Source organism: Sinocyclocheilus anshuiensis, unplaced genomic scaffold, assembly GCF_001515605.1.
Source record: "Sinocyclocheilus anshuiensis isolate Anshui unplaced genomic scaffold, SAMN03320099.WGS_v1.1 scaffold1500, whole genome shotgun sequence".
In the NCBI taxonomy this organism is placed as follows: Eukaryota; Metazoa; Chordata; class Actinopteri; order Cypriniformes; family Cyprinidae; genus Sinocyclocheilus; species Sinocyclocheilus anshuiensis.
The window spans coordinates 722,449-746,770 of record NW_015537960.1 but is presented as its reverse complement, the minus strand read 5'-3'; the positions used below and the strand labels follow the sequence as shown (position 1 = coordinate 746,770).

Below are 24,322 nucleotides of genomic sequence, written 5' to 3'. Positions count from 1 at the left end.
CCAGCCAGTCTTTGTTAATGCACCCAATCTTGAACGGTCTGTCTGCCCAGCCACTCTCAAGGAGACCAACACGGAACTTTCAGCCCTGTCTGTCACAGCCCAAGAACCCACCTCTGTACTCTTAACCCTGCCTGTCATGAGCCCTGAAACTAAGAACGCACACCATGTCTGCCCTGTTAAGCCTGTCACTGCCAATCCAGTTCCCACCAGAGGTCGCCCTCCCATTATATTGACTATCACACCACACAGACTGTTACACATCACCCTGGACTACATTTCCCATGCTCCATTGCACTAATCACAAGCTCACCTGAAACCAATCTCACATAGCTGCTACCAATAACACACACTATATAAATCAGTCTCACACCACCATTCAACACCGAGTATTGTATAGCGTTTATCACTCATAGCGATAGCTACTCTACGAAGCCATTTTTATTTCTTAGATCCAAGTCATAGTCTTGCCCTGCCTGCTTTCCCGTGTTCAGATTCTTGCCTGTGTATTTTGTATTATCCTTTCGTCTTGCCATTCGGACTATGTTTGCACCTTGCCTGGACTATTGCTCATGTTGTCGGATTACCCCTCTTGTCAAGCCCTCTGGATATTGTTAGCCGCTGATCGACCACGCCCGTTTTGGATTACTCTTCTGTCTTGCCCTCAATATACCTGTTTGCCATTGTCTGACCCATGCCTGTTATGACCACGTCTCTTAATAAAGCCTTGCATATGGATCCGCATGCCTCTCGTCTCGTCGCCCCCATCACAAATATCATATTTAGTAGCCCCAAACGGTATTTGGACACTTGTGCCTCATTTAAAAACATATGATTGTGTTTAGATTACAAAATATCGAAACAGATGGCATCTGTACTCAGATGCTGCAGAATCTTTTCTCACAACTTTTCACCATCATTTTGCTCAATGTCTGTTAATCAGCTGGTGTTTTTAGGTCATTTTTAGTGGCTGTATAAAGTCTGTTTTCCTATAGTTTACACAGGTGTAGAGAATCACTTTCCACTCACATTTCTCAACCACATTGTGACACAATACTTTTTATCTTCATTTTGAACACTCAGAAAAAAAGGCACAAAAGCTGTCACTGGGGCGGTACATTTAAAGGTATGGTGAGGTCAATTTACATTACCTTAAAGGTAAATTTTTGTACCTTAATGGTACTGTACATTTTTGTACTTTTCGAAAAGGTATCATCCCAGTGACAGCTTTTGTACCTTATTGTTTCCTAAGAGTGAACAATATATATTTATATATATTACTTAATTTGTAATATTATGATATGTTTACACTTGAAAATGTAAAATTGCATAATCTAGCATGTAGAAAATTAATTGAACCCTTATTTGAAACTCACCAGGCACGTTAACTCCAAGTTTGTCAATCCTAGGGCAGGCGATTTTGGTCTCTGTGCCATTGAAAAGCCCAATTTGGAGACTGGAGGATCCACTGAACTCTTCACTGTCGATCGGAGCGCAGTCCATGGCAGCTTGGGCCCAGTTCGTCGACATCCCGAAACCCAATACAGCCACTCCAGCAGCACATAAAGCAGCACTTGACAAGAAATGCGCTAGTTTCTTTGAGGACGGCATGGTTTCTTTGGAACGGTGGTCTTTTTTTCTAGGTCCTCGGCTGAGAAGTTTTTAAGCTTGTCAAACAGACCGGTTGATTCCTGTCGCTTTGTGACTGGAAGATGGGAGATCTTAAAATGGGAGATCTTGGGAGGAAGTGAGGAGTTGGTGGCTGCTGGGGTAATAAATGGTGTTGTATAGGTTGTACTTTGTCACTGATCTGAACGCAGTACCTGGTGTTTCCCTGCAATGGCAAAGGCTTGGTCTTGGCTGGGGAAAGCTGATTGCAGATAAGCTCATAATGAAACTCATCACCAGGAGGGCAATCAAGTCATAAAGTAATCGTCTGTACAGTCACAGACAGCTGCTCTTGTGGTCATGGCATTTATATTGGAGCGCACAACATCATAAAGAGAGTGACGTGGGTTTGATCAGAAAGAGAAGATCAATAAATCATCCTCTGACGGGACAGAAGTCCTGCTTTACTGCTGAGGTGTAACCAGGACTGGTGTTACAGGAGCCATTTCCCAAGCCCTTATAATTTTACCATAGGGCACGTGGATTATGGCCTTGGGCATAACATTTATGATCCTTACGGGCATAATTAATATGAAAATAGCAGCAATGTTCATAAGAGATATTCTTCATTCTTTTCAAATTAATATACATTTTAAATTGGTTTCAAACTTTATTTAAAGATGATTTTGTAGGTTGATAGCTTTGTAGTGATGAAAATAAAAAGACATTTCAAAAGAATGCAAAAGGAAAAAGGCAGATTAAATAAAAAAAAATATGTTGCATTTAGCTCATTAGATAACTTTAAACATTTAAAAGAATAAGCCTATCTATATTAGTTACGTAGACATCAAAAACTCATCATAGGTCAGAAAACATGTTTATATTACATAAATGTTGTGTATTTCCTGAATGCTATATTTATTTTTAGTGTGATGCTTTAAAAGATGTCCAAAGTCCATTTTGCAGTGATACCATATCACCATGGATATTACAACACACCCACAAATAAACAAACAGAGATAATAGGATCAGAATGTGTGTGCTTTACAGATATAGCCTACCAGAACAATACAAAACTAAAATAAAAATGTAGAAATGAATTAAAAAAGGGCTAACCAAGGATTTTAACCAGCAGATGGCGCCTCTTTTATTTTATTCAATCTGAGAGAACAGCATTGTGACGTTACTACTGTATACTGATGTAAAAAATGACGTCAAAAAGTAAAAATTAATCTTAGATTAGATTAACCATTAAACTGATTTATATATTTAATAACTTTTATTTTTTTACTTAATTATCTCCACTTTATTATTTTAAATACATAGTCGTTTTTCTTTTTTCAGTTTGTATTGGTGCTGATAATAATGATTTAATGGTGATAAAACATATTCTTTAAAACTTCTGTGCTGAAGAGATGCTGTAAAACTAAAAAAAAAAAAACAGAATCAAAGTGTAGAATGATACATAGCATGAAAGAGTGTGTGTAAAATGGGCGGGGCTTATGGGTTTAAATAATAATTATATTATTTATGTTCATTCTACTCATCAATAATTAGTTTAAATTAAATAATACATTTTTTTTAGTGTAATTACTCAAGTGTAAATTATTGTTCAGACCTGATCACGTGGCACAGGTTTTTAAAATTTGATTTATTTTTTTTATTATGCTTCCATTTACAACAAACAAACAAGGTACATAAACACATCACATAATCTAACAACACGTGAACAGCCTTAGGTTGAGCATAACCAGTGATAAACAAGATCACAATAAACCAATAATAAAGAAGAAAACAAAATAAAATAAATAAATAAATAGAACAAATAAAACAAACAAACCAAAAGGGGCTTTTTACATTAATTTATACATGCCCCAAAAACGAAATCAATTTGAGAGCTTTCTTGTTTTTAACCAGTTCTAAAGATTTGTACAAAATTTTAACCTCATTCATCCACTGGTTAAAGTTGGGTTTAGATTTAAACCATCTACATTTATGAATGAAAAACTTTCCAAGACAAAACGTGGCGCCTGTTAATTTTCTTTGCGCTACTCAGGATGGACCAATCACAGGCGTTTGTGATTATTACTGGATGAGGTGTTTCGGTTTCCAGTTTGTTTATCGAATACAGATCCTTCGAAGTAAATGAAACACAACGACAGAACTAGAGCATAAATTAATATCAAAGAACTAAAACTAGAACTAGAGCGTATTAGTAGCTAAAAGTTGGAGAATCAGCAGACCTTGAGAACTAAAGTCAACAAAGCTAGAGACAGAACTAAAAAAGAATCAGAGTTAGAGGCGGAACTCAAATAATAATTAATCCATATATAAATAAATAAAAAATTTCACACGCAAAGCGTTTTACCGAACTAACCAATTTTTTGGAGACAGTATTACATCCAGACCTGGAGACCGACAGAACTAGAACCATAGCTACATCACATTTTTTTGTAAATATCTTCAATAAATAAAACATTCCTATGATTTTAATGGATTTCAATGAAATAATCCAGCATTTTGAGCCACTGCGGGCCCCTGGAGGAAGAACACTGTATCTGTCATAAAAAAAAAACTACATTAGGCTTAGGCTGTGCTTTGGACACGCACTCACTTGTTCGTCTAGTTTCAGAAATGGTCGCCAGGCGGCTCTGAACACACGGAAAACGCCGGAGAAGCGGGTGAGCCCCTGACAGAGGAGGAAATCTGCAGATCAACACAAATCCTCCAGTTTCCACCTCCTCCAGCAGCGGTCAGCTTTCACCAGCCGCCCGGCGCGTTCTGCGCTCCCGACTACCGGATCATAATCATCCGTGCGCTTGAAAAAACTGCCTTCGTGTCGGACTTTACGGTAAGAGAATGATGAGGGTGTTTAATCTGAATCCAAACTGCAGTATTCAATGTGGCACATTTGTAGGAATGTTGTTTTTCAGTGCGCCGGAGCGCGTAACGGAGCTGTGCGCTCCTGTGCGTTTGATAGGCTATACTCATATATACTCGCATGCAACCAGCACTTGAGATTGGTTTGTTTTGCCTAACGTGTTCTGTTCATCTTTATAGAAGCGTTTGCATATGCATGCGTGATAAACAGTGGATCTCAGGTATTAATGGAGCGCGTTGGCTGTGTTGGTAACCCGGGTGATCTGTAGGTTTCTTCGTAATGTGGGTTAGTGGAACGAGCTGTGGGCACGGAATGAGACGGGAGTTTTGGGAAAGGCTCTTTGGGACTCGCTGTTGACTCTCATCCCTGCAGATCTGCAAAGTGAGCACGCGGAGGAGAGGAATGCCATGCATGCGGTCCTCAGGAGCGTAGGTGTCTTTCACAGCACAGACAGAATTAGAATCAGAACCAGAGACTGAACTGGAACTAGAACTGAGGTTAGACACAGAATTAGAATCCAGATCCAGATCCAGATCCAAATGTATTTCTGCAGCAGTGCGTCTCGGTTTCACATCACTCTTGCTGATGATGTTGAGATGTGTGCACGTAGTTCAATAAGTTATGTTTTCAATAAGTAAAAGTATTCACTGACTTATTTACATTATGAGTGTGGTTTAGTTATAGACATATTGAATCACTTTAATTAATAATCAGCCGCTGGTAACCGCAAGCATGTTAGTCATAAATGAGTGCATACTTTAAGTCTGGTTTTAAATTGTTATATTGTGCATAGAACACAGCAAAATCTGCTGATTTGCAAAAATAATATTACCTGTTTTGATGATGCTGGGCAAAGCAATACAAACCTTTATGTACATCATGTTTTCAGCTTTAATGCGCTTATAAAATGAACAAAATCAGTCAAATGTCAAAAGTTTTAGGAAATCTGGATTTACCATAAACTTCAAAATCATTCATACATGTGAAAATCTGCTGAGAATTGAACAAATAGTTGTAATCTGGCTCAGAGGAAGATAGGAATGTCATTTAGTTCTGGTGATTAAGGGATTATATGAGACTTCTTCACCTTACAAATGGTAGTCAAATCCAAAAATGTTACAATTTTGTTGGAAAATATGACACACTAGAGCAAAACAGGCAGTATTTTTGGAATCGGCACCCCCAAATCAGTAGGAAACACATATTGGATTTTATTCAGCAGATATGATGCAATGGAAAACAGAATGTCACATCAGTTTAAGTTGAAGTCAAGCCTACTGACATACATGAGCAAAATAGCCACGCAATGAATGCGATTTGAAATATTTTCCATCATGGAAGAAACAATCTGTGATGATAAACTCATTCATTTACATTTATGCATGTAACAGATGCTTTTATAGAGGTACGTAACACAGCCAACAATAATTTGTAGTATGCAATACCAGGTTTATGAGAAAGCATTGGTTTAAGGTTGTGGAAGAGGCTTATAGATGAAGTCTATATGAATGCATTTTTGTTTGCTTTTGCAGACTAAATCATAATTTTTTTTCAGCGGTCATCTACAGCAAGTTACAGATGATGTCTGTAGTTTTACGTCTGATATATTAACCACTTAAACTTATATGGTTTCGTTTTTACAACTTAAAACTTTGAATTACAATAAAACATTGTAAAAATGCTTGTAAATCCATATTGTACAGCTCTTCAAGAAACTCCTACTCGCGACCAAAACAGACATTTGCATCATTTTACATAAATGAAGCCAAATGACAGGACCAGACGAGAGAAGAAAGAGAGAGCATGGAGAGGTTCTGGTTTTCCTCACAGGAAGTTGCCTGTCTGTCTGTCTTTACTTTCCTGCGTTTGAACATACGAGAATAGCCAAGAGTTCCAGTAAATGAATACAGGCCCAAACAATGTCCCGGATCTTCCGTCTGCTCTCTCCTGGCCGTCAGGACACAAACACCGCATAGAGCAAACTAAGACACATTTCAGATAGCTGCTCAGTTGCTTTGCTTAGTTTACTGTGGTTAAGAAACACCACACTTTTACACAAAGAATTTATAAAGAGAAGTATATACTGTATATTCACTGCCTTATTTCACCAACAGCTGCCATAACTCCTACTAGAGAACGTGATTCCCATTTACTTCATTTAGATAGCTTATTCTGTCAATTACAGAAGCAAACAAACTTCAATCCTGCTAATGAGCCTTTTTTCTCTGCTTCCTGATCGTTTTGCTCGGCACACTTTCCACAAAGCGCCAGGCCTTTCTTCTGACCCTGACAGATCTAACAAGCGCCCAACAAATAATCAGTTTCGCCCACTAAACTGCAACGGTTTTGGACCAATTAGCTCCTATTGTTACCCACAAGCAAAAAAACTAAAACTGCTTCAAAGAGAATGTTAATCGCAATAACACCAATGAGAACGCACAACACAGCAGGGCACCGTATACGGATACACCAACATGATTAAATGAAACACACCCAAACAAAAACAGATTCTGGGATTTCTCTTACAGAAAGATGGAAAACAGTAAAGTGCATCTGTTATTTGGTTGCCACAATAGGAGAATAGAATACCCACAAGCCAAAGAATGGGGACTTTTGTTCAGACTTTTCTCCTATATGATATTAGTATATGATATCAGATTTTATTGTGTGATGAATAATAAAGTGGATATCATAAATCCAATGGTATTTTTACTTTGTGTCATTATATTTTGATTTATTACAAATATTATACGTGATTATTATAAATTATGTATTTATAATAAATGATCATAAATAAATGATTTTAGTAAAATAAAATATTTTTTTCCAAACAAATGATACATTATTACCAATTCATAACAATTTGCAACTGTAGAATGGTGTTATTTTTGTGTTATTTATATGTATTATAAGTTTTAGTGATTTCTATTGTTTAGTTTTAGTAATTTAGTTATTTATCTTATTACCTTTCTTAATTTATTTTTGGTTCATTACCAAGGCAGCATTTGTAATTTTTAGCGTAAGATTGTTAAGTTTTAATTTTTCATCTAGCACTGCTGTAGAAGTACTGTGATAAACTAGATGTTTACATTTTGTGTTTGGTTGCCAGGGTGTTTCCATGTGGATGCTATTTTCTGAGTGGTTACTACTAGGGTGTTCCAGGTGGTTCTTAGGTCATTGATAGGGTGCTCTGAGTGGTTTGCTAGAGTGTTTTTGGTGGTTAACAGGGCATTGCTAGAGTATTTTTGGTGGTTGTCAGGGCATTGCTAGGGTGCTCTCAGTGGTTTGCTAGAGTGTTTTTGGTGGTTGACAGGGCATTGCTAGGGTGTTTTTGTGGTTGTCAGGGTGTTGCTAGCGTGCTCTGAGTGGTTGCTACAGTGTTTTTGGTCATTGTTAGGGTGTTACTAGGGTGCTCTGAGTGGTTGCTAGAGTGTTTTAGGCAGTTGTTTGGGCATTGCTAGGGTGTTCCAGGTAGTTGTTAGGTAATTGCTAGGGTGCTTTCAGTTGTTGCTAGAGTGTTTTGGGTGGTTGTTTGGGAGTTGCTAGGTGATTGCTAGGGTGTTCCAGGTAGTTGTTAGATCATTGCTAGGGTTCTTTGAGTTGTTGCTAGAGTGTTTTGGGTGGTTATTAGAGCGTTGCTGGGGTGCTCTGAGTGTTTGCTAGAGTGTTTTAGGTAGTTGTTTGGGCATTGCTAGGGTGTTTTTGTGGTTATCAGGGTGTTGCTAGCATGCTCTGAGTGGTTGCTACAGTGTTTTTGGTCGTTGTCAAGGTGTAACTAGGGTGCTCTGAGTGGTTGCTAGAGTGTTTTAGGTAGTTGTTTGGGCATTGCTAGGTGATTGCTAGGGTGTTCCAGGTAGTTGTTAGGTCATTGCTAGGGTGCTTTCAGTTGTTGCTAGAGTGTTTTGGGTGGTTGTTAGAGCATTGCTAGGGTGCTCTGGGTGGTTGCTAGAGTGTTTTAGGCAGTTGTTTGGGCGTTGCTAAGTGATTGCTAGGGTGTTCCAGGTAGTTGTTAGGTCATTGCTAGGGTGCTTTCAGTTGTTGCTAGAGTGTTTTGGGTGGTTGTTAGAGCGTTGCTTGCTAGGGTGCTCTGAGTGGTTGCTTTGGTCTCTATATGCTCTCATTTGATGTAAATCTATGTAAAAGTGAATGTAAATGGTCTCTGTAGCACAAATGGTGCAGGAATCATGCCAAAGTTGAATCCTCAATGTCAAGAGTTTGTATTGATCCCTAACCTTAACTATGAACAATAGTAATATGACAACTAGTAGCTGGTAACTGTGAGTTTGCAGTCAAGGATGAAGTATGAGAACACTATATAAACCTCTTCTGATAGACACATCTGGTGTCCATCCGCTCCTGTGTCAGTAGAAAGAGCTTCAGGAAGTGGTTGGAGTTGTAATGGCTTTATGGAGGTGGGTGAGGACTGTGTGTTTGACAGGGTGTGGCAGCATCTGGGCCGCTTGTCTCAGAGATTCCTGTTATTTAGCTGTGCAAACACCACCTCACGGATGTACCTGCCAATTGCTTGCGTTTTCTCCACGCGTCTCACACACCGAGGCCTGCTGTGACTCGCCACAGATAATGCGCACACGCACATGTCCCAGATGGGCCCGAGGACACACGCGGATTCTTGGAATATTTGAGGTGTGGAATCAGCAAGCGGTTAGTGGGTGACTATGTAACCTATGTAAATCTGTGTGCAGTTGTTTGTATGTTATGATGGGAGGCTACAACCTGTCTGTCGGAAGTCAGACTTTGAGAGGAACCGGTGTTTGGCTGTGAACGCATGTGGGACGTCTCAGAGGACAGGTTTATTGCTCAGAGGATGCTTTGCCGACGTAGTGGAGGATCATTCATGGCTCATTCATGGAGTTTCAGTTATTCATTCAGGTATGAGCTTTGTTTTTCCTATAAATACTTATGAGAAGTAATGAGAAATAATTATTTTTTAATTGAAATGTAATTATTAAATTATAATAATTACATTTATTTGATCATTTGAACCTGAAAATGTATCCAAATCAGCCAAACAGCATGATACAAGTAGTCCCCCCCCTCCCCCATTTTTACATCAAAAATGGTTTATATATTAAATTACCATGCAGTATTCATCTTATTTGATTATTCTCTGATTTTATTTGGAACTTGATGGATCCAAAACCAAAAGATACTGTGCAAAATATCTTGTTCAAAAGATGTGCTTTTATAATTATTACCATTTTAACAGCTCAGATCGTTTTATCATAGAAAATTTTGATAAGAAATATTTAAGTTCATATTGAGATGTCTGACTTTTGATTGCACATTGATATTTGGCAAATTTGAGTTAGGGTTTTTATCCTCTCTAGGAAATGCATGAGATTATTGGTGTCTTTTTCTGAAGCAGAAGTCTCCATGTAATCTCATTAAGAAACAATCGAGATTAAAGAGATCTTACGTTTCTCATATGGCTTTGAAAATCAGCATTGTTTCAGAGTTGAACAGGAAGAGACGTGTGCGATTCTCTTGGGTTGTGTCTGGTGGAATGGACAGGAAGCAGATCTGGATTGAATTTGAGCTGTCAGGGGAAGAGCCAATGATGTCATATCATTACCAGCTGCCCAGAAATATGAGGGGCAATACGCATTTCCCACCACATATCTTCACCTTTTTACTGTTTTGTACTCAATTACCTTGTGCACCCCATCAAAAAAAGTTGATCGTAGGGCTTTTAACATTTGAGTACAATTTAAATATTTGTCCAAATCAGAAATCTTATAGCATGATACAAGTAATTTTACACAAGTTTATTTTTATTTTTTTACTATTTTTACAACAAAAAATGGTTGTATGTGATATTGCTTCATCTCATTTGATTATTTGTTTTGGAATAATTTGGATCATAATAGATGCAAAAAACAAAAGATGCAATTATTAAAATAAAATTGGGATCACCAATATTTTTTAATGTTATTGAATTAAGCCGCTTATGCTCACCAGTGCTTAATTTATTTGATTAAAAATACAGTAAAAAAATGTAAAATATTATTACAGTTTAAAATAAGAGTTTTCTATGTGAATATATTTTGTATGTAATTTATTGCTGTGATCAAAGCTGAATTTTCAGCACCATTACTCCAGTTTTCAGTGTCACATGATCCTTCAGAAATCATTATGCTGATTTGCTGCTCTAGAAACATTTCTTACTATCATTGTTGAAAACAGTTGTGCTGCTTCATATTTTTGTGGAAACTGAATGACACGTGATTTTCAGGATTTTCTGATAAATAGAAAGTTCAAAAGAACAGCATTTATTTAAAATGGAAATTGTTTTGTAACATTATAAATATCTTTACTGTGACTTTTGATCAATTTAATGTGTCCTTGATGAATGAAATTATTAATTTCTTTCACAGAAAAATCTTACTTGCCCCAAATATTTATTTAAATGATATAGCAAGATTTGCTCCACGTTTCTTCCATCACATGGTATTTAGCATCAATGATATCTTGATGAATCCGAACATTATCTCAGGCCTGAGACATGTAACGTGTTTGTGAGTCGAGAGAGTCTCATTGTGAGAATCAAGCCATGATGACCTCTCTCTGAAGCCAAAGACAGAGACAGAGCTGCAGGCTAGTTCACCTTTGAAATGTGATCGCAGGATGATCTCATGGCTTTGAAGAAGCCTCTGCTTCATTCGTCTGTGTGTTTGGCTCTACATATTTGCCCCAGTTCCTCTGTGAGAAGTATTTGGACAAAGTAGTGTGTATGTGTATGTGTATGTGTGCGTGTGCGCACATGCAGGGTGGAGTGCACTATGACATCTTCTCTCTGGTTGTTTTTACATCCTGAGAACTGAAAGCCAATGTCACACACCCCTCCTAGAGAGACTGTAGTTTTGGTGCTCTCCCCCACAGTTCACACCAGCCCGAATGTACACACACATGCACACATACACACATACAGACCGTCAGGCTTCAAGTTTGTGTGAATATGCATGAGATTCCAGAACAAAAACACAATCTGGTGATACCGTGATTAAGATGTTTAAACAGATTTGAAAGGAATGGCTTACCCGCAAATGAAAATTTGCATCATTTACTTGCCCACATATCGTTCCAAACCCGTCCGTATTGCTTTTTTTTTTCCAGTGGAACACAAATAGTGATGTTTTGAATAATGTCCAAATTGCTCTTTTTTCATACAATGTACGTTGACCAGGGGCTCTCAAACTCTGAAAGGCACCAAAAAAGTATAATAAAAGTAGTCTGTATGACTTGCATAAAAGCTTTATGTATGAAACGGCTTTGATTTGCTGCTGTCAGTAAATTCCGGATGAATCCGCTCATGTGCTGATACTGTAAGAGAAATCACCCGCCCCCTGCGCCTTCGAGCCATAAAGAGACAGCTCAGTGGTGCTAAACATAAAGATTTGATGTCTTATTATAAATCATTCACATGTGGAGTATTTCTGTGCCATATACGTTGATGTGATTTCATTGCAATTTAACATCTAACCATGCACTAATGCAGCATGTGCTGGATTTGAATGTCATGGTCCTGCTTTTCCCATGCAGGCGTAAAGAGAGTGGCAGCTTAAAATAGAGCATTCTTTGTCTTTTTGTAGATTAGTCATGTATGTCAAGGTAGAGAGCCACAGACAACGAAATGTTCAAAGTAAAGGCAGCTCTCCTGAGAGGTTTAATTCCAGCGTCCTGCGACTGAAATGATGGAGCAAGCTTTTCTGCTCTCGGAGGCGGTGGGTTAGACGCTCCGCAGCGACTCTAGCATGTTATCACACAAGCGCTGGGCTTCTGAAGCGCTGTAGCTTTCAGAGCGATACAAAGTGGTTTTGTTCTAGAGCATTGAGGGATGCACTCAACGGTCTTCGCAAAGACTCCAGTTTTTGCGTTTGACTGCATATTCTGAGTGTGTTCATTCAGATGTAGAGGGAGGGAGATCAAGAGCCGTGTATCCTAAATACTCGCAGATCAGCGCCGTTGCCCTGAGGCAGTTTTAATGTGATGTATTACACTGACTGTGTTCATCCATACACTGACAATCCGCTCATGTGCTGATACTGTAAGAGAAATCACCCACCCCCTGTGCCTCCGAGCCATAAAGAGACAGTTCAGTGCTGCTAAACATAAAGATTTGATGTCTTATTATAAATCATTCACATGTGGAGTATTTCTGTGCCATATACGTTGATGTGATTTCATTGCAATTTAACATCTAACCATGCACTAATGCAGCATGTGCTGGATTTGAATGTCATGGTCCTGCTTTTCCCATGCAGGCGTAAAGAGAGTGGCAGCTTAAAATAGAGCATTCTTTGTCTTTTTGTAGATTAGTCATGTACGTCAAGGTAGAGAGCCACAGACAACGAAATGTTCAAAGTAAAGGCAGCTCTCCTGAGAGGTTTAATTCCAGCGTCCTGCGACTGAAATGATGGAGCAAGCTTTTCTGCTCTCGGAGGCGGTGGGTTAGACGCTCCGCAGCGACTCTAGCATGTTATCACACAAGCGCTGGGCTTCTGAAGCGCTGTAGCTTTCAGAGCGATACAAAGTGGTTTTGTTCTAGAGCATTGAGGGATGCACTCAACAGGGTCTTCGCAAAGACTCCAGTTTTTGCGTTTGACTGCATATTCTGAGTGTGTTCATTCAGATGTAGAGGGAGGGAGATCGAGAGCCGTGTATCCTAAATACTCGCAGATCAGCGCCGTTGCCCTGAGGCAGTTTTAATGTGATGTATTACACTGACTGTGTTCATATCTACTCTAATCACTCACAGTTCAAAGGACGACTGCATATTCTGAGTGTGTTCATTCAGATGTAGAGGGAGGGAGATCAAGAGCCGTGTATCCTAAATACTCGCAGATCAGCGCCGTTGCCCTGAGGCAGTTTTAATGTGATGTATTACACTGACTGTGTTCATCCATACACTGACTGTGTTACTCTAATAACTCACAGTTCAAAGGACAACTCTTTCAGGGTTTGGCCCGGTCAAAACCACTAAGAGCTGAAAGCCTCCTTACTGACCTCAAGGCGAGTAAAAAGCATCTCACATTTAACTCCTTTTTGAAGTCAACAGATATCAGAATCGACCCTGATTGCTTTCTAAATGTTCTGGTCTGTTAGTGCATGGTTTTGTTGGTGCATGCTATCCCTAAAGGGAATTGTTTGTCTTTGTAATAGTTTATTAAAATGTTTACTTGCACTACTATGACGACTTTTCCTTTTTCATTTGAAGTAGTCCATGCAGGCTATTTGGTAATGTTAAGAATAGCCAGATAGCCGTTTAGTTATTTTTGTAGGCTACAACCATCCTAAATGTAGATGAGTTTGTCAACAGATATCAGAATCGACCCTGATTGCTTTCTAAATGTTCTGGTCTGTTAGTGCATGGTTTTGTTGGTGCATGCTATCCCTAAAGGGAATTGTTTGTCTTTGTAATAGTTTATTAAAATGTTTACTTGCACTACTATGACGACTTTTCCTTTTTCATTTGACGTAGTCCATGCAGGCTATTTGGTAATGTTAAGAATAGCCAGATAGCCGTTTAGTTATTGTTGTAGGCTACAACCATCCTAAATGTAGATGAGTTTGTTTCTTCATCAGAACAGATTTGGAGAAATGTAGCATTGCATCACATGCTCACCAATGGATCCTCTGCAGTGAATGGGTGCCGTCAGAATGAGAGTCCAAACAGCTGATAAAAACATCACAATAATCCTCAAGTAATCCACACCACTCCAGTCCATCAATTAATGTCTTGTGAAGTGAACAGCTGTGTGTTTGTAAGAAACAAATCCATCAAGACGTTTTTAATTATAAACCGTTGCTTCCAGTTAAAATATGAGTACTCTATTGCTTTCTTCAGTGAAAAAGCAGTCTTGTCTGAATCAGGTGAGAAATATGCACAGATCAAGCACCGTTTACAAGCAAAAAGAGTCCAAAACAGTTCTAAACAAATATGTTGGCGTATTTTGATGTTAAAGAACAACAGCGAATGGACTTTTTCACTGGAGGAAGCGTTATTATGGATTATGGACCTCTGTTTTGTCCAGAAGCGACGGATTAAAATTAAAATGCCTTAATTATGGATTTGCTTCTTGCAAACACAGATTTTTGCTTCACAAGATGTTATTTGATGGAGTGGTGTGGATTACTTGTGGATTGTTGTGATGTTTTTATCAGCTGTTTGGACTCTCATTCTGACGGCACCCATTCACTGCAGAGGATCCATTGGTGAGCAAGTGATGGAATGCTACATTTCTCCAAATCTGTTCTGATGAGCGAACAAACTAATCTACAAATTGTATTGCATGAGGGTGAGTAAACTTTCAACAATTTTATTTTTGGGTGATTAATAATGACAGAAAAAAAGCAACATTGTCAACGCTTCACTGTAATTCTCAACTGTTTTACATTTTGGCAAATTGGTGATTAATGCGAATGAATTCATGCAATCCATTTGTAAGTTTTCGTGCAAAATGCTTATGTTCCACTGACATTATATTTAGGGGTGGATCTTCATACCAATTTTTTTTCTAAAAATGATATGTTTCCATAAAATAGTTATATTTTCTCATTAATTAATTCATGTTAGCTAACTGTATGATTCTATTATCTTGAACTGTTCATTTGTGAAATGAACATTACTTGGACACATTCACTTCTATAACAGATCACTCTAAATTGTAATGTAGATGTGCATTTTCTGTAAAGCTGCTTTGTGTATTGTGAAAAGCGCTATATAAATAAATGAGAATTTAACTGAATTGATGTCTGATTGGTATTTTATGTAATGCCCATTTTCAATGGATAACGTGGCAATGTAATGAATAAATGTAGCCCTCCCTAAATTTTGTTCTTGTTATATTCTGTTTTAAGCAGAAAATAGTTGTTATGAAAGTGAAATGAGTTGTGCATGCAGTTTGATGTTGACATATGCAACATGTAACATAATCACTATAGTATATTCTCAACAAATTCATCTCGCAATTCATTTGGTGTTCACAAATATAGACGTACCTACACGACTAATGCTCTGAGCCATATTGGATTGTCATTGACCTGAACAGCTTGCTTTCTCTGTCTGTCTATGAATTCAAGCTGTGTGTGCATTCTGGCTTGCCGGAATCACTCATTTACATAGCTGTCTGATATTAGCAACTCTGTGTCCTCCCTGAAGTGCCGTTTGTCTTCTATTGTGCTACTTATTATCATAATGGTTTCAGGCACAGGAAAACAACTTGTAAAACAGCAATTTGTTGAATTGGGCCGTTAAATGGTGATCAGACCGTTATGCTAATCAGTTTAGGCTCTGCAGAATAGATTAGTAATTATTTAGGATGTAGTTAATGACTTGTATGTTACAGAAGTTTTGTGCTACTGACATGATAACTGATCGTGCCGCTCACTGAGTGAATTCAGGTTAATATTTTTGCCTGACAGGCGATAAAATGGGAGAAATATTTTTCTAGACATATTTACAGCGATATCTAGTGACCCAGAGCATCCTAGAAATGGCCTTGAAACCACACAGAACTGCTTAGCTGTCTTACCATTTCCAAAACTCCCATCTAGTCTGATTTACAGTGGCTCATAGCAGAAATCACCAGTGCACTTGCATTTGGGTACTAATAAGTAGCTATTTTTGTATGTATATCTCAGAGTTCAGCCTACCTAAGAAGAGCCTCAAATGAGGTCAGAAAATGTGTTGAGTATGTATAATAAAATATAGCATGCTAACAACATGTAGGTTAGAAAGACAATGCACGTTTCAATAAAGCACAGATCCTAACGGCTTCAGGCTCAGTTCTTCTGATTGCCTTCACACTTTTTTTTGCATGATGTGAAACATGTTATTCTCTGATGTGCAAAGTGCTAAAACAAGCCCATCACTCATCACCCGTCCTGCAGGAGCCTCAGTGTGCCATGAGGAAAATATAATCATAATAATGATAATGTGTTCAGTCTGTCTGTAGAATAGAAGGGGAGGTCCAGTCATCTGAAAGAATGCTTTTCTGTCTAAATGAACTAGCATTTGTTCAAGACGTCTTCACTAAGGCACATATGGAAACACTACCATTTAAAATGTAGGGTGGGTACGATTTGTTTGTATTTGAAAGAAGTATCTTATGCTCACTAAGAATGCATTTGTTTGATTAAAAATAAAACAGTAATATTGTGAAATATTACAATTTAAAGTAACAATTTTCTATTTGTATATATTATAAAATGTAATTTATTCCTGTGATGCAATGCTGAATGCAGTGTTACATGATCCTTCAGAAATATGCTGATTTGATGCTTAAGAAACATTTCTTATTATTCAATATTATTCAATAATCAATGTTGAAAACAGTTGTGATGCTTCGTGGAAACCCTGTTATATTTTTCCAGGATTCTTTGATGAATAGAAAGTTCAAAAGAACAGCATTTATTTGAAATAGAAGTCTTTTGTAACATTATAAATGTATTTACTGTCACTTTTGACCAATTTAATTTATCCTTGCTGAATAAAAGTATTAATTTCTTATTAAAAAATCTTACTGACCCCAAACTTTTGAACAGTAGTGCATATTTGTAATTGTGCTTCTATATTTACATCTTTGGCTAATGTTAAAAGCAGTTAGACAACTGAAACTGTAGTTAGTAAGATTTCTGAGAGTTGGTAACTATATCCTTCAGTTGTTCAGCCAATATCTCTGACCATCTAAATATAAACATTTATACAGTAAACATGATCCCTCCCTTGGTATGATAATGACGTGATTTTTTTTTCTGTAAGGATGTTTTTCCGTTTTCAGTTCTGGTTTACCCTGTGAGATGATGTTTCAAGCTTCTGAGTTGAGGAATCTGTGTCAGCATTTTTAACTGAAAGTTTCATAGCAATGTGACCTTGTGCTGATTAATGGTCTATCAGTAGCTGGATTTACATCCCCATATTTTATGCAACTTTTTGGGGTATTACATTAAAAATGGATGGATACAGATGAACATTTTTAAAATGCACATAAATGATTTTACTTATCCAGAGTGAGCAAAAGGGCTGGCAAAATCACTCTGGACCCCTCACATCCAGCACACTCCCTCTTTGAACTGTTGCCATCTGGTCGACGCTACAGAGCACTGAGCACCAGAACGACCAGACACAGGAACAGTTTCTTCCCTCAGGCCATCCATCTCATGAACACTTAACAATAACTGTGGAACACACACTATTTATTCACTCATACACTTATTTATCTAACACTCATACTCAGTCTACACCTCAAATTTGCACATAATATACAGTACCTGTACATACAAAAACTGTCTATTGTAATATACCTGCACATACAACTGTCAATTTATATATTTTTATTCCTTATTTACTTGTTCTATTTTTTTATTATCTGTGTTTTTTGTTCTGTCACTGTCATTCTGTTACACTGTGGAAGCTTCTGTCACGAAAACAAATTCCTCGTATGTGTAAACATACCCGGCAATAAAGCTCATTCTGATTCTGATTCTGATTCTGATTCTGATTCATTTTGTTATTTTCACACGATTTTGCACCAGTTTCCCTTGAAGTGACGATTTTGTGTCTTTGAACACAAAAATGTTTTTCTTCTCAAATGACTGCAATATTTTTCCATTTATATTTATGCATTTGGCAGATGCTTTTATCCGAAGTGACTTGCATTGTATTCAAAGCCATTTTTTTCAGTTCATGCATTCCTTGGGAATTGAACCCATGACCTCGGTGTTGCTAACACCACACTCACCACACTTTTTTTTGCATTTGGCAGACACTTTTATCCAAAACGACTTGCATTGTATTAAAGGTATGTATTTTATTAGTTCATGCATTCCCTGGGAATCGAACCCATGACCATTGCCATTGTTTGCGCCATGCCATAGCTGTTTGAGCTGCATTTTCCTAAATATTCTCATACCTGGTAAATGCAGTGAAATCAGCTGTATTACACTAATTCCAGACTATCTGAAAGAGTTCAGTTGTTCCTGGAGAGCATCTGACTCAACTGTGTTACTCATGATCATGTTGGGTTGATGTTGAGTCCAGATTTAGTGTGGGCTAGACACAACACTGAGCTAGTCAGCAATATCAAGTACCACCACTGTCTGCCCCATCCAGGGCTCTCAGGAGGGGCTAACAAGCTTTTAGTTTCATGAATCCACCACATTTAGCAGATATGGTTTAACAGGGTATCTTAGTCACATAGTCTTATGGAAAGAAATTCATTATTGTCCTATCCCTGCTGTTTTTCTTGAGTCATTGTGTGGTTGTTCTGCTATCAATACAGGGGCTTTTCTGTTGCTTTTGGCAGGATTTGTTGTTAAACTTGACCCATGCCCGTCATTTCCTGAAGCAAACTGGCTGGGAAAACCATAGGGTGTGTCTCCTCGGACCCACCGTTACTTTTAAAACAGCATGGTGCGTAATTTTCAGCTTGCAATGAGCCAAACTAAATGAGCCCACACAAGCAGAGCTCTTGCTTATTGTTCCTCGACTCAAGAGTTGAAGTGATTGAAGTCACAGCTGCTGTTAATTTCAGCACAATCTCGTTCCCCAGAGATCCTCTGCAAGATGAAACGATGTGACCCAGGGGTGCGGCTGGCAGATCTTATTCCCATAGGATGAAGAGGAATTTTTAGACCGACTTTCATTTGCATGGGCTTGATATGGCATTGAGTGTAGAAGACTCAGCAGGCTGGCTTAGGGTTTCAAGGTATACCAAAACACAAGTATAAACTTATTTCTGTGAATCGTATTTTCTTGGTTGCCATGGAAAGATTCACAAAGCAGGTCTTTTGAGTCTCTACACAGAGGAATCTAAGACTCACCACAAAAGGAATTGAAACCTCATATCAGACAGAAGAACTGAAAGTATGTTAGATAACGTTTAACTGAAGAGTGGGAATTAGTGCATAGATAAATAAAAAGCAATTTTAAAGACATTTTCCTCCAAAAATGCAGATTTTGTGAAAAAATGGTTGTGAAATCATTAGTAGACATATGTATTTCATAACATGAGAGTATCACATCCTTTTAGTCTTGTGATGTTTTGCACCTTTATAAAGGCTTTGGTCGGCTAAAACCAAAGTTGATTAAGTGACCAAACAACTAAAAACAGACTGTTTGCTGTCATGTTCTCACAAGGCAAGGCACAGTTGGTTGCTATTGTTCAAACTTTAGTGACTCTGTTCTATAGTTGTTTTATCTGCAGCAATGCAGACAAGTTTAGTCTAGAAGCTGTTTACGAAGCAGGTACCGATCTGGTCTAAGATACACACTCCGCATCTGAATTGGCATACAGAGTCAAAGCCGTTTTGATTTGCTCTTTCCTGGTGCTGAGGGAGAGATTCATATTTGATCTGGGGTTTTAGGAAAACACCTCAGTTGGAGGTTGTAGTGGTGTATTAAACCCTTCCTGTGATTCCTTTCCTCTGTGCTCCAGTGAGCCAGACAAGTTCCAGACAAGATCAGTCATTCATTTAACCAGACTTTGCACAGTCCCCTACATTTTCACAACTCAGAAGTTTCGTGCAGGAAGTTTAATAAGTGTAATCGCTTCAGCAAGTTTGACAGAATCAGACAACAGAGTTTGTCATGCCACAGATCTTATTGCACTAAAAGTTGACTTCATGTGCATGCATATTAATGATTTCTGAAGGATCATGTGACACTGAAGACTGGCGTAATGGCTGATGAAAATTCAGCTTTGCATCACAGGAAAAAAAATTATTTTAAAGTATATTAAAATAGAAAACCATTATTTTAAATTGCAATAATATTTCAAAATATTGCTGTATTTTGATCAAATAAATGCAGTCTTGATGAGCATAAGAAGCTTCTTTTAAACAACATTAAAAATCTTACTGATCCCAAACTTTTGAATGGCTGTGTATATACAGAAGACAAGAAATTAAATATTACATCTACCTTGACTGCGCGTCATTGCTGTCACTTCTGAGTGCCCATCCTTATAATAAATGTAGATAAAACATACTGAACGATCAGAAAGTATGTTCATTTGATGACTTCATGCGAAGCTTCTTTTCTGCATAATTGATCTGTCATTAGAAAGTGATGAACTGTACTTGCATGGGGCCTTTTTAACACCTCAGCAAACGTGATGACCCAGTCATGCATTTCATCACCTTGTCTTTCATTCCTGCTGCATGGCGAGTTAAATTGGACTGGAAATCAGGTTTGCTGGTGACTTTTGACCTTGATTTGTATTATTTTTCATTACATTTACAATATTTCTGATCCTGGATGTGATGGATTCTGCTTTTAAATTACAATTTTATTATGATGTGGGAATGTTTTTTTTTTATGTTAAATGCTTTCTCCTATCTTAGCTTAAAGGTGGGGTAAGCGATTTTTCAAAAACGCTTTAGAAAACTGATTCGGGCCGAATAGCAAAACAAACTTGTAGCCAATCAGCAGTAAGGGGCGTGTCTACTCATGATGTGGAGGAGAGAGCGTTCAGTGCACAGGACGGACATTAGCCGAGCCGAGCCGAGCGACAGAAAGATAGAGATGGTGGATAAAAAACAAAAGAGGAAAACGTCTATGGAACAAACGAAGTCTTAAGGCAATAAGGCAAGAAGTAGGACCCGTGTAAATATCGAATCAGCTTTCCAGCGCTGGAGAGAACTCAAGGAGCGGAAGGCCTGCGATCGGACGCCGAGGTTGCTTTGTTTCTTCTCGATAGGTGAGTAACACCGTGTCTGTGCCGCAACAGCTAAAGTCTGTCTAGTACACTGGACGCGACAAAGCGACCGTTGAAAAAGCGGTGTCAATACGTCATGAATAGAACGCAGCAGCAGTTTTCTGTCGGGGATTTGTCGTGTCGTGCTGCACCGCATCCAGTGTAGACCATAGATATGTATATATATCTATGGTGTAGACAGCATCACTGATTATGAGTTCTATAGTATTTTGTCACGCCGCACCACTCGCGTCCGGTGTAGACTCGGTGTAACATTGGTTTTGCTTTGTTTCACAGAACTAATCATTGCCTGGGTTGTGTACGTATGTGTGGGGCGGAGCTATCAAAATAGGGGCGAGACCCTTGTGGGGTAGGGGCATATTTGTTTTGGTGATTTAAAATGTCAACATTGGCTACCAGAAATTGCTTACCCCTCCTTTAATATGCAGGGACAACTATAAGCAAGCAATTCTTAGTGTAATTCTCCCAAAAAGTGCAAGCACTAGCTGAGTTCGAAAAAGCATATGTGCTGTTCCGAATTCAGTCATTGTGATGCTGCAACACAGCAAAAATGACTCAAATAACGATACATGCTTGGGATGATGCTGTTTGTTTGTCTGACCAGTGGAGGACAAGGGAGTGTTTCTGAAAACTGTCCTTATTTTTGCAATGCAAAAATCATAGTGTTGCAGAAAGTTATGGTAGCTTGTTTCTGCAATAGGATAAAAAAATAAAAAGTTAATTTCAATGATTTATCTCAAAGTTCTCACATTTCTTAGTTTATATCTCATCATTCTGACTTTTTTTCAGAATTGTGAGATTTAAACTTACAATTATATATAACTCGCTATGCTGAACAATTATGAGGAAATAAATTGTGAGGTAAAAAGTCGCAATGACCTTTTTATTTTTTTATTCTGTGGCAGAAATAAGCTTCCATAAAAAGTGCATACATCACCTTTTAAAAATTTAATGTTGCCTTTATTTTTTTATTGATAGTGTAATCAATACTCATGAAATCCGAGCACACCAATCAATGCTGTATCGGTGAACGCCTGTGAAACTAAATGTGGCTGGATTATTATCCACGTTTATCGACCCAAAAGTGATCCTTCAGCAGTGGAAGTGACATAGTATCCGTGTTTTATTCCATTGACCCTGTAGATCTGAAATTGTCTGTAAATCTTCAGGAACTCCTCGCAGACTCTAGATAGAGACAAGATTTTCCAGCTTCTGCTCTCAGAAGAATTCACTTACAGCAACATTCAACTTGTGACCTTTTGAAGCTCGATGGATTTGAAATGATTTTCTGTCATCTTGGCACAGGCCGCTAGATCAGTCGGCCCTGGGGAGCGAACGCGGTTGATGCCCTGTCGGCCCCCGCTTAAACGTATGCACACACATAATAACAGCTCTGCAGTGTGTGTCACTATTTGTTTACATCCGGACTATGAAGCAGGAAAAGAGTGCAGTCCAAAAAGGGTGGATCCATGCTTACTATCACATTACATCAGAGTCTGTTTCTCATAATGAACGGCCTAAAGGGCAAGAACTCCGATAAGAGCGCCATCCGCCTCCTGCCCGGGTCACTGGAAGATAACTGTTTTCAAACGTGATTGCTTGCTGTGTTATTTTGTGCAACATACTAGTGTATGTCTGTTTTTCATACTGCTGGAGTCCCGTCATGCCCCTGCCTTGGTAAATGACTTACAGATATTACAATTAACCGAATGACATTTCACTGTTGTGTGCTAAATGGATTCCCTTTAACAGGCCTTAAATTGAATTTAAAGATGCTGATGTGAAACCATTTGAATGTCTTTTTTAATTAAGCATGACATGACTTTATTTTAATGGCGCAACAATGAAATGTTTGTAGGGTAGTGACAGTGATTGCGCAAAGCATTGAAGGATGACTGTAAAAATGTGTTTGCTCGGTTGTGTTTCTTAATAGCCTTCATAGGGAGCTGCTTTGTAAGGCAGCATATATATATATATATATATATACAGTATGTATGTATGTAGTATGTATGTATGTATGTATGTATATATATGTAAATGTGACCCTGGAGCACAAAACCAGTCTTAAGTTGCTTGGGTATATTTGTAGCAATAGCTAAAAATGCATTGTATGGGTCAAAATTATTTATTTATTTTTTATGCCAAAAATCATTAGGATATTAAGTAAAGATCATGTTCCATGAAGATATTTTGTAAATTTCCTACCGTAAATATATTAAAACTTAATTTTTGATTAGTAATATGCATTGCTAAGAACTTCATTTGGACAACTTTAAAGGCGATTTTCTCAATATTTTGATTTTTTGGCACCCTCAGATTCCAGATTTTCAAATAGTTGTATCTCGGCCAAATATTGTCCTATCCTAACAAATCATACATCAATGGAAAGCTTATTTATTCAGCTTTCAGATGATATATAAATCTCAATTTAAAATCTATAAATCTATAATTGATTTAATATTTTACTATAATGTTCAATGAACTAATAAATTAAAAATAAATTATATAACTGTATTATAATTATATAAATAAAAATGATTACAAAATCAAATTATATTATAAAAATAATATTTATAAAAAACTATCTAAATGAATGAATTACATTATATATATATTATTGAGTCTTGTGTCTGTTTTCAGGTCAGTTTAGTAAGAGACAAATTGCTTCACTTCTTTTGTTGACATTTGTAATTTTACAAAACATGGAGAAACAGATTAAAGCAAGGTTTGACTTGTCTGAAATGACTCCTAGTAGTAAGAAAGGCATTTGAACTTGCTTGTTTTTTAATGCACTATATACTTGTGAGAACTGAGGAACTGAAACTAAAACCCATTATTACAATCTATTTGAATTGCCAGATTTTGCAATCCTAGAGTTACTCTATTCTGATTAACAAATAATGATCAGATGGCAGAGAGAAAAAGTGATGAAATCAGCGTTGAGTTAATTGCATCTTGTGTTTCAGGGTGTAAGAACAGAAAGGCAGTGTGTCCTATATAATAATCAGTTTCCCGCTCTATGAGATGAATGCTGGAAGGAGAGAATGCAATTAAAATGCCCTACTAATGAAACCTGTTCTTGCAGCATTCAACCGATTTT

At 37.8% G+C, this 24,322-nt stretch overlaps 2 protein-coding genes across 2 annotated transcripts in view; one reads left to right on the top strand and one right to left on the bottom strand.

Moving 5' to 3' along the window:
* clrn3 (clarin 3) overlaps positions 1-1,608 on the bottom strand; it is a 12,618-nt gene extending 11,010 nt beyond the window's left edge. Inside the window, exon 1 of the mRNA XM_016458564.1 lies at positions 1,374-1,608. Within this exon, the coding sequence (XP_016314050.1) occupies positions 1,374-1,608 (235 nt within the window). The remainder of the gene's footprint in view (positions 1-1,373) is intronic.
* A 2,709-nt stretch (positions 1,609-4,317) lies between these two features.
* LOC107666716 (receptor-type tyrosine-protein phosphatase epsilon-like) overlaps positions 4,318-24,322 on the top strand; it is an 82,740-nt gene continuing 62,735 nt past the window's right edge. The window contains exon 1 of the mRNA XM_016458148.1: positions 4,318-4,456. The gene's annotated coding sequence lies outside the window, so the exon portion shown is untranslated. The remainder of the gene's footprint in view (positions 4,457-24,322) is intronic.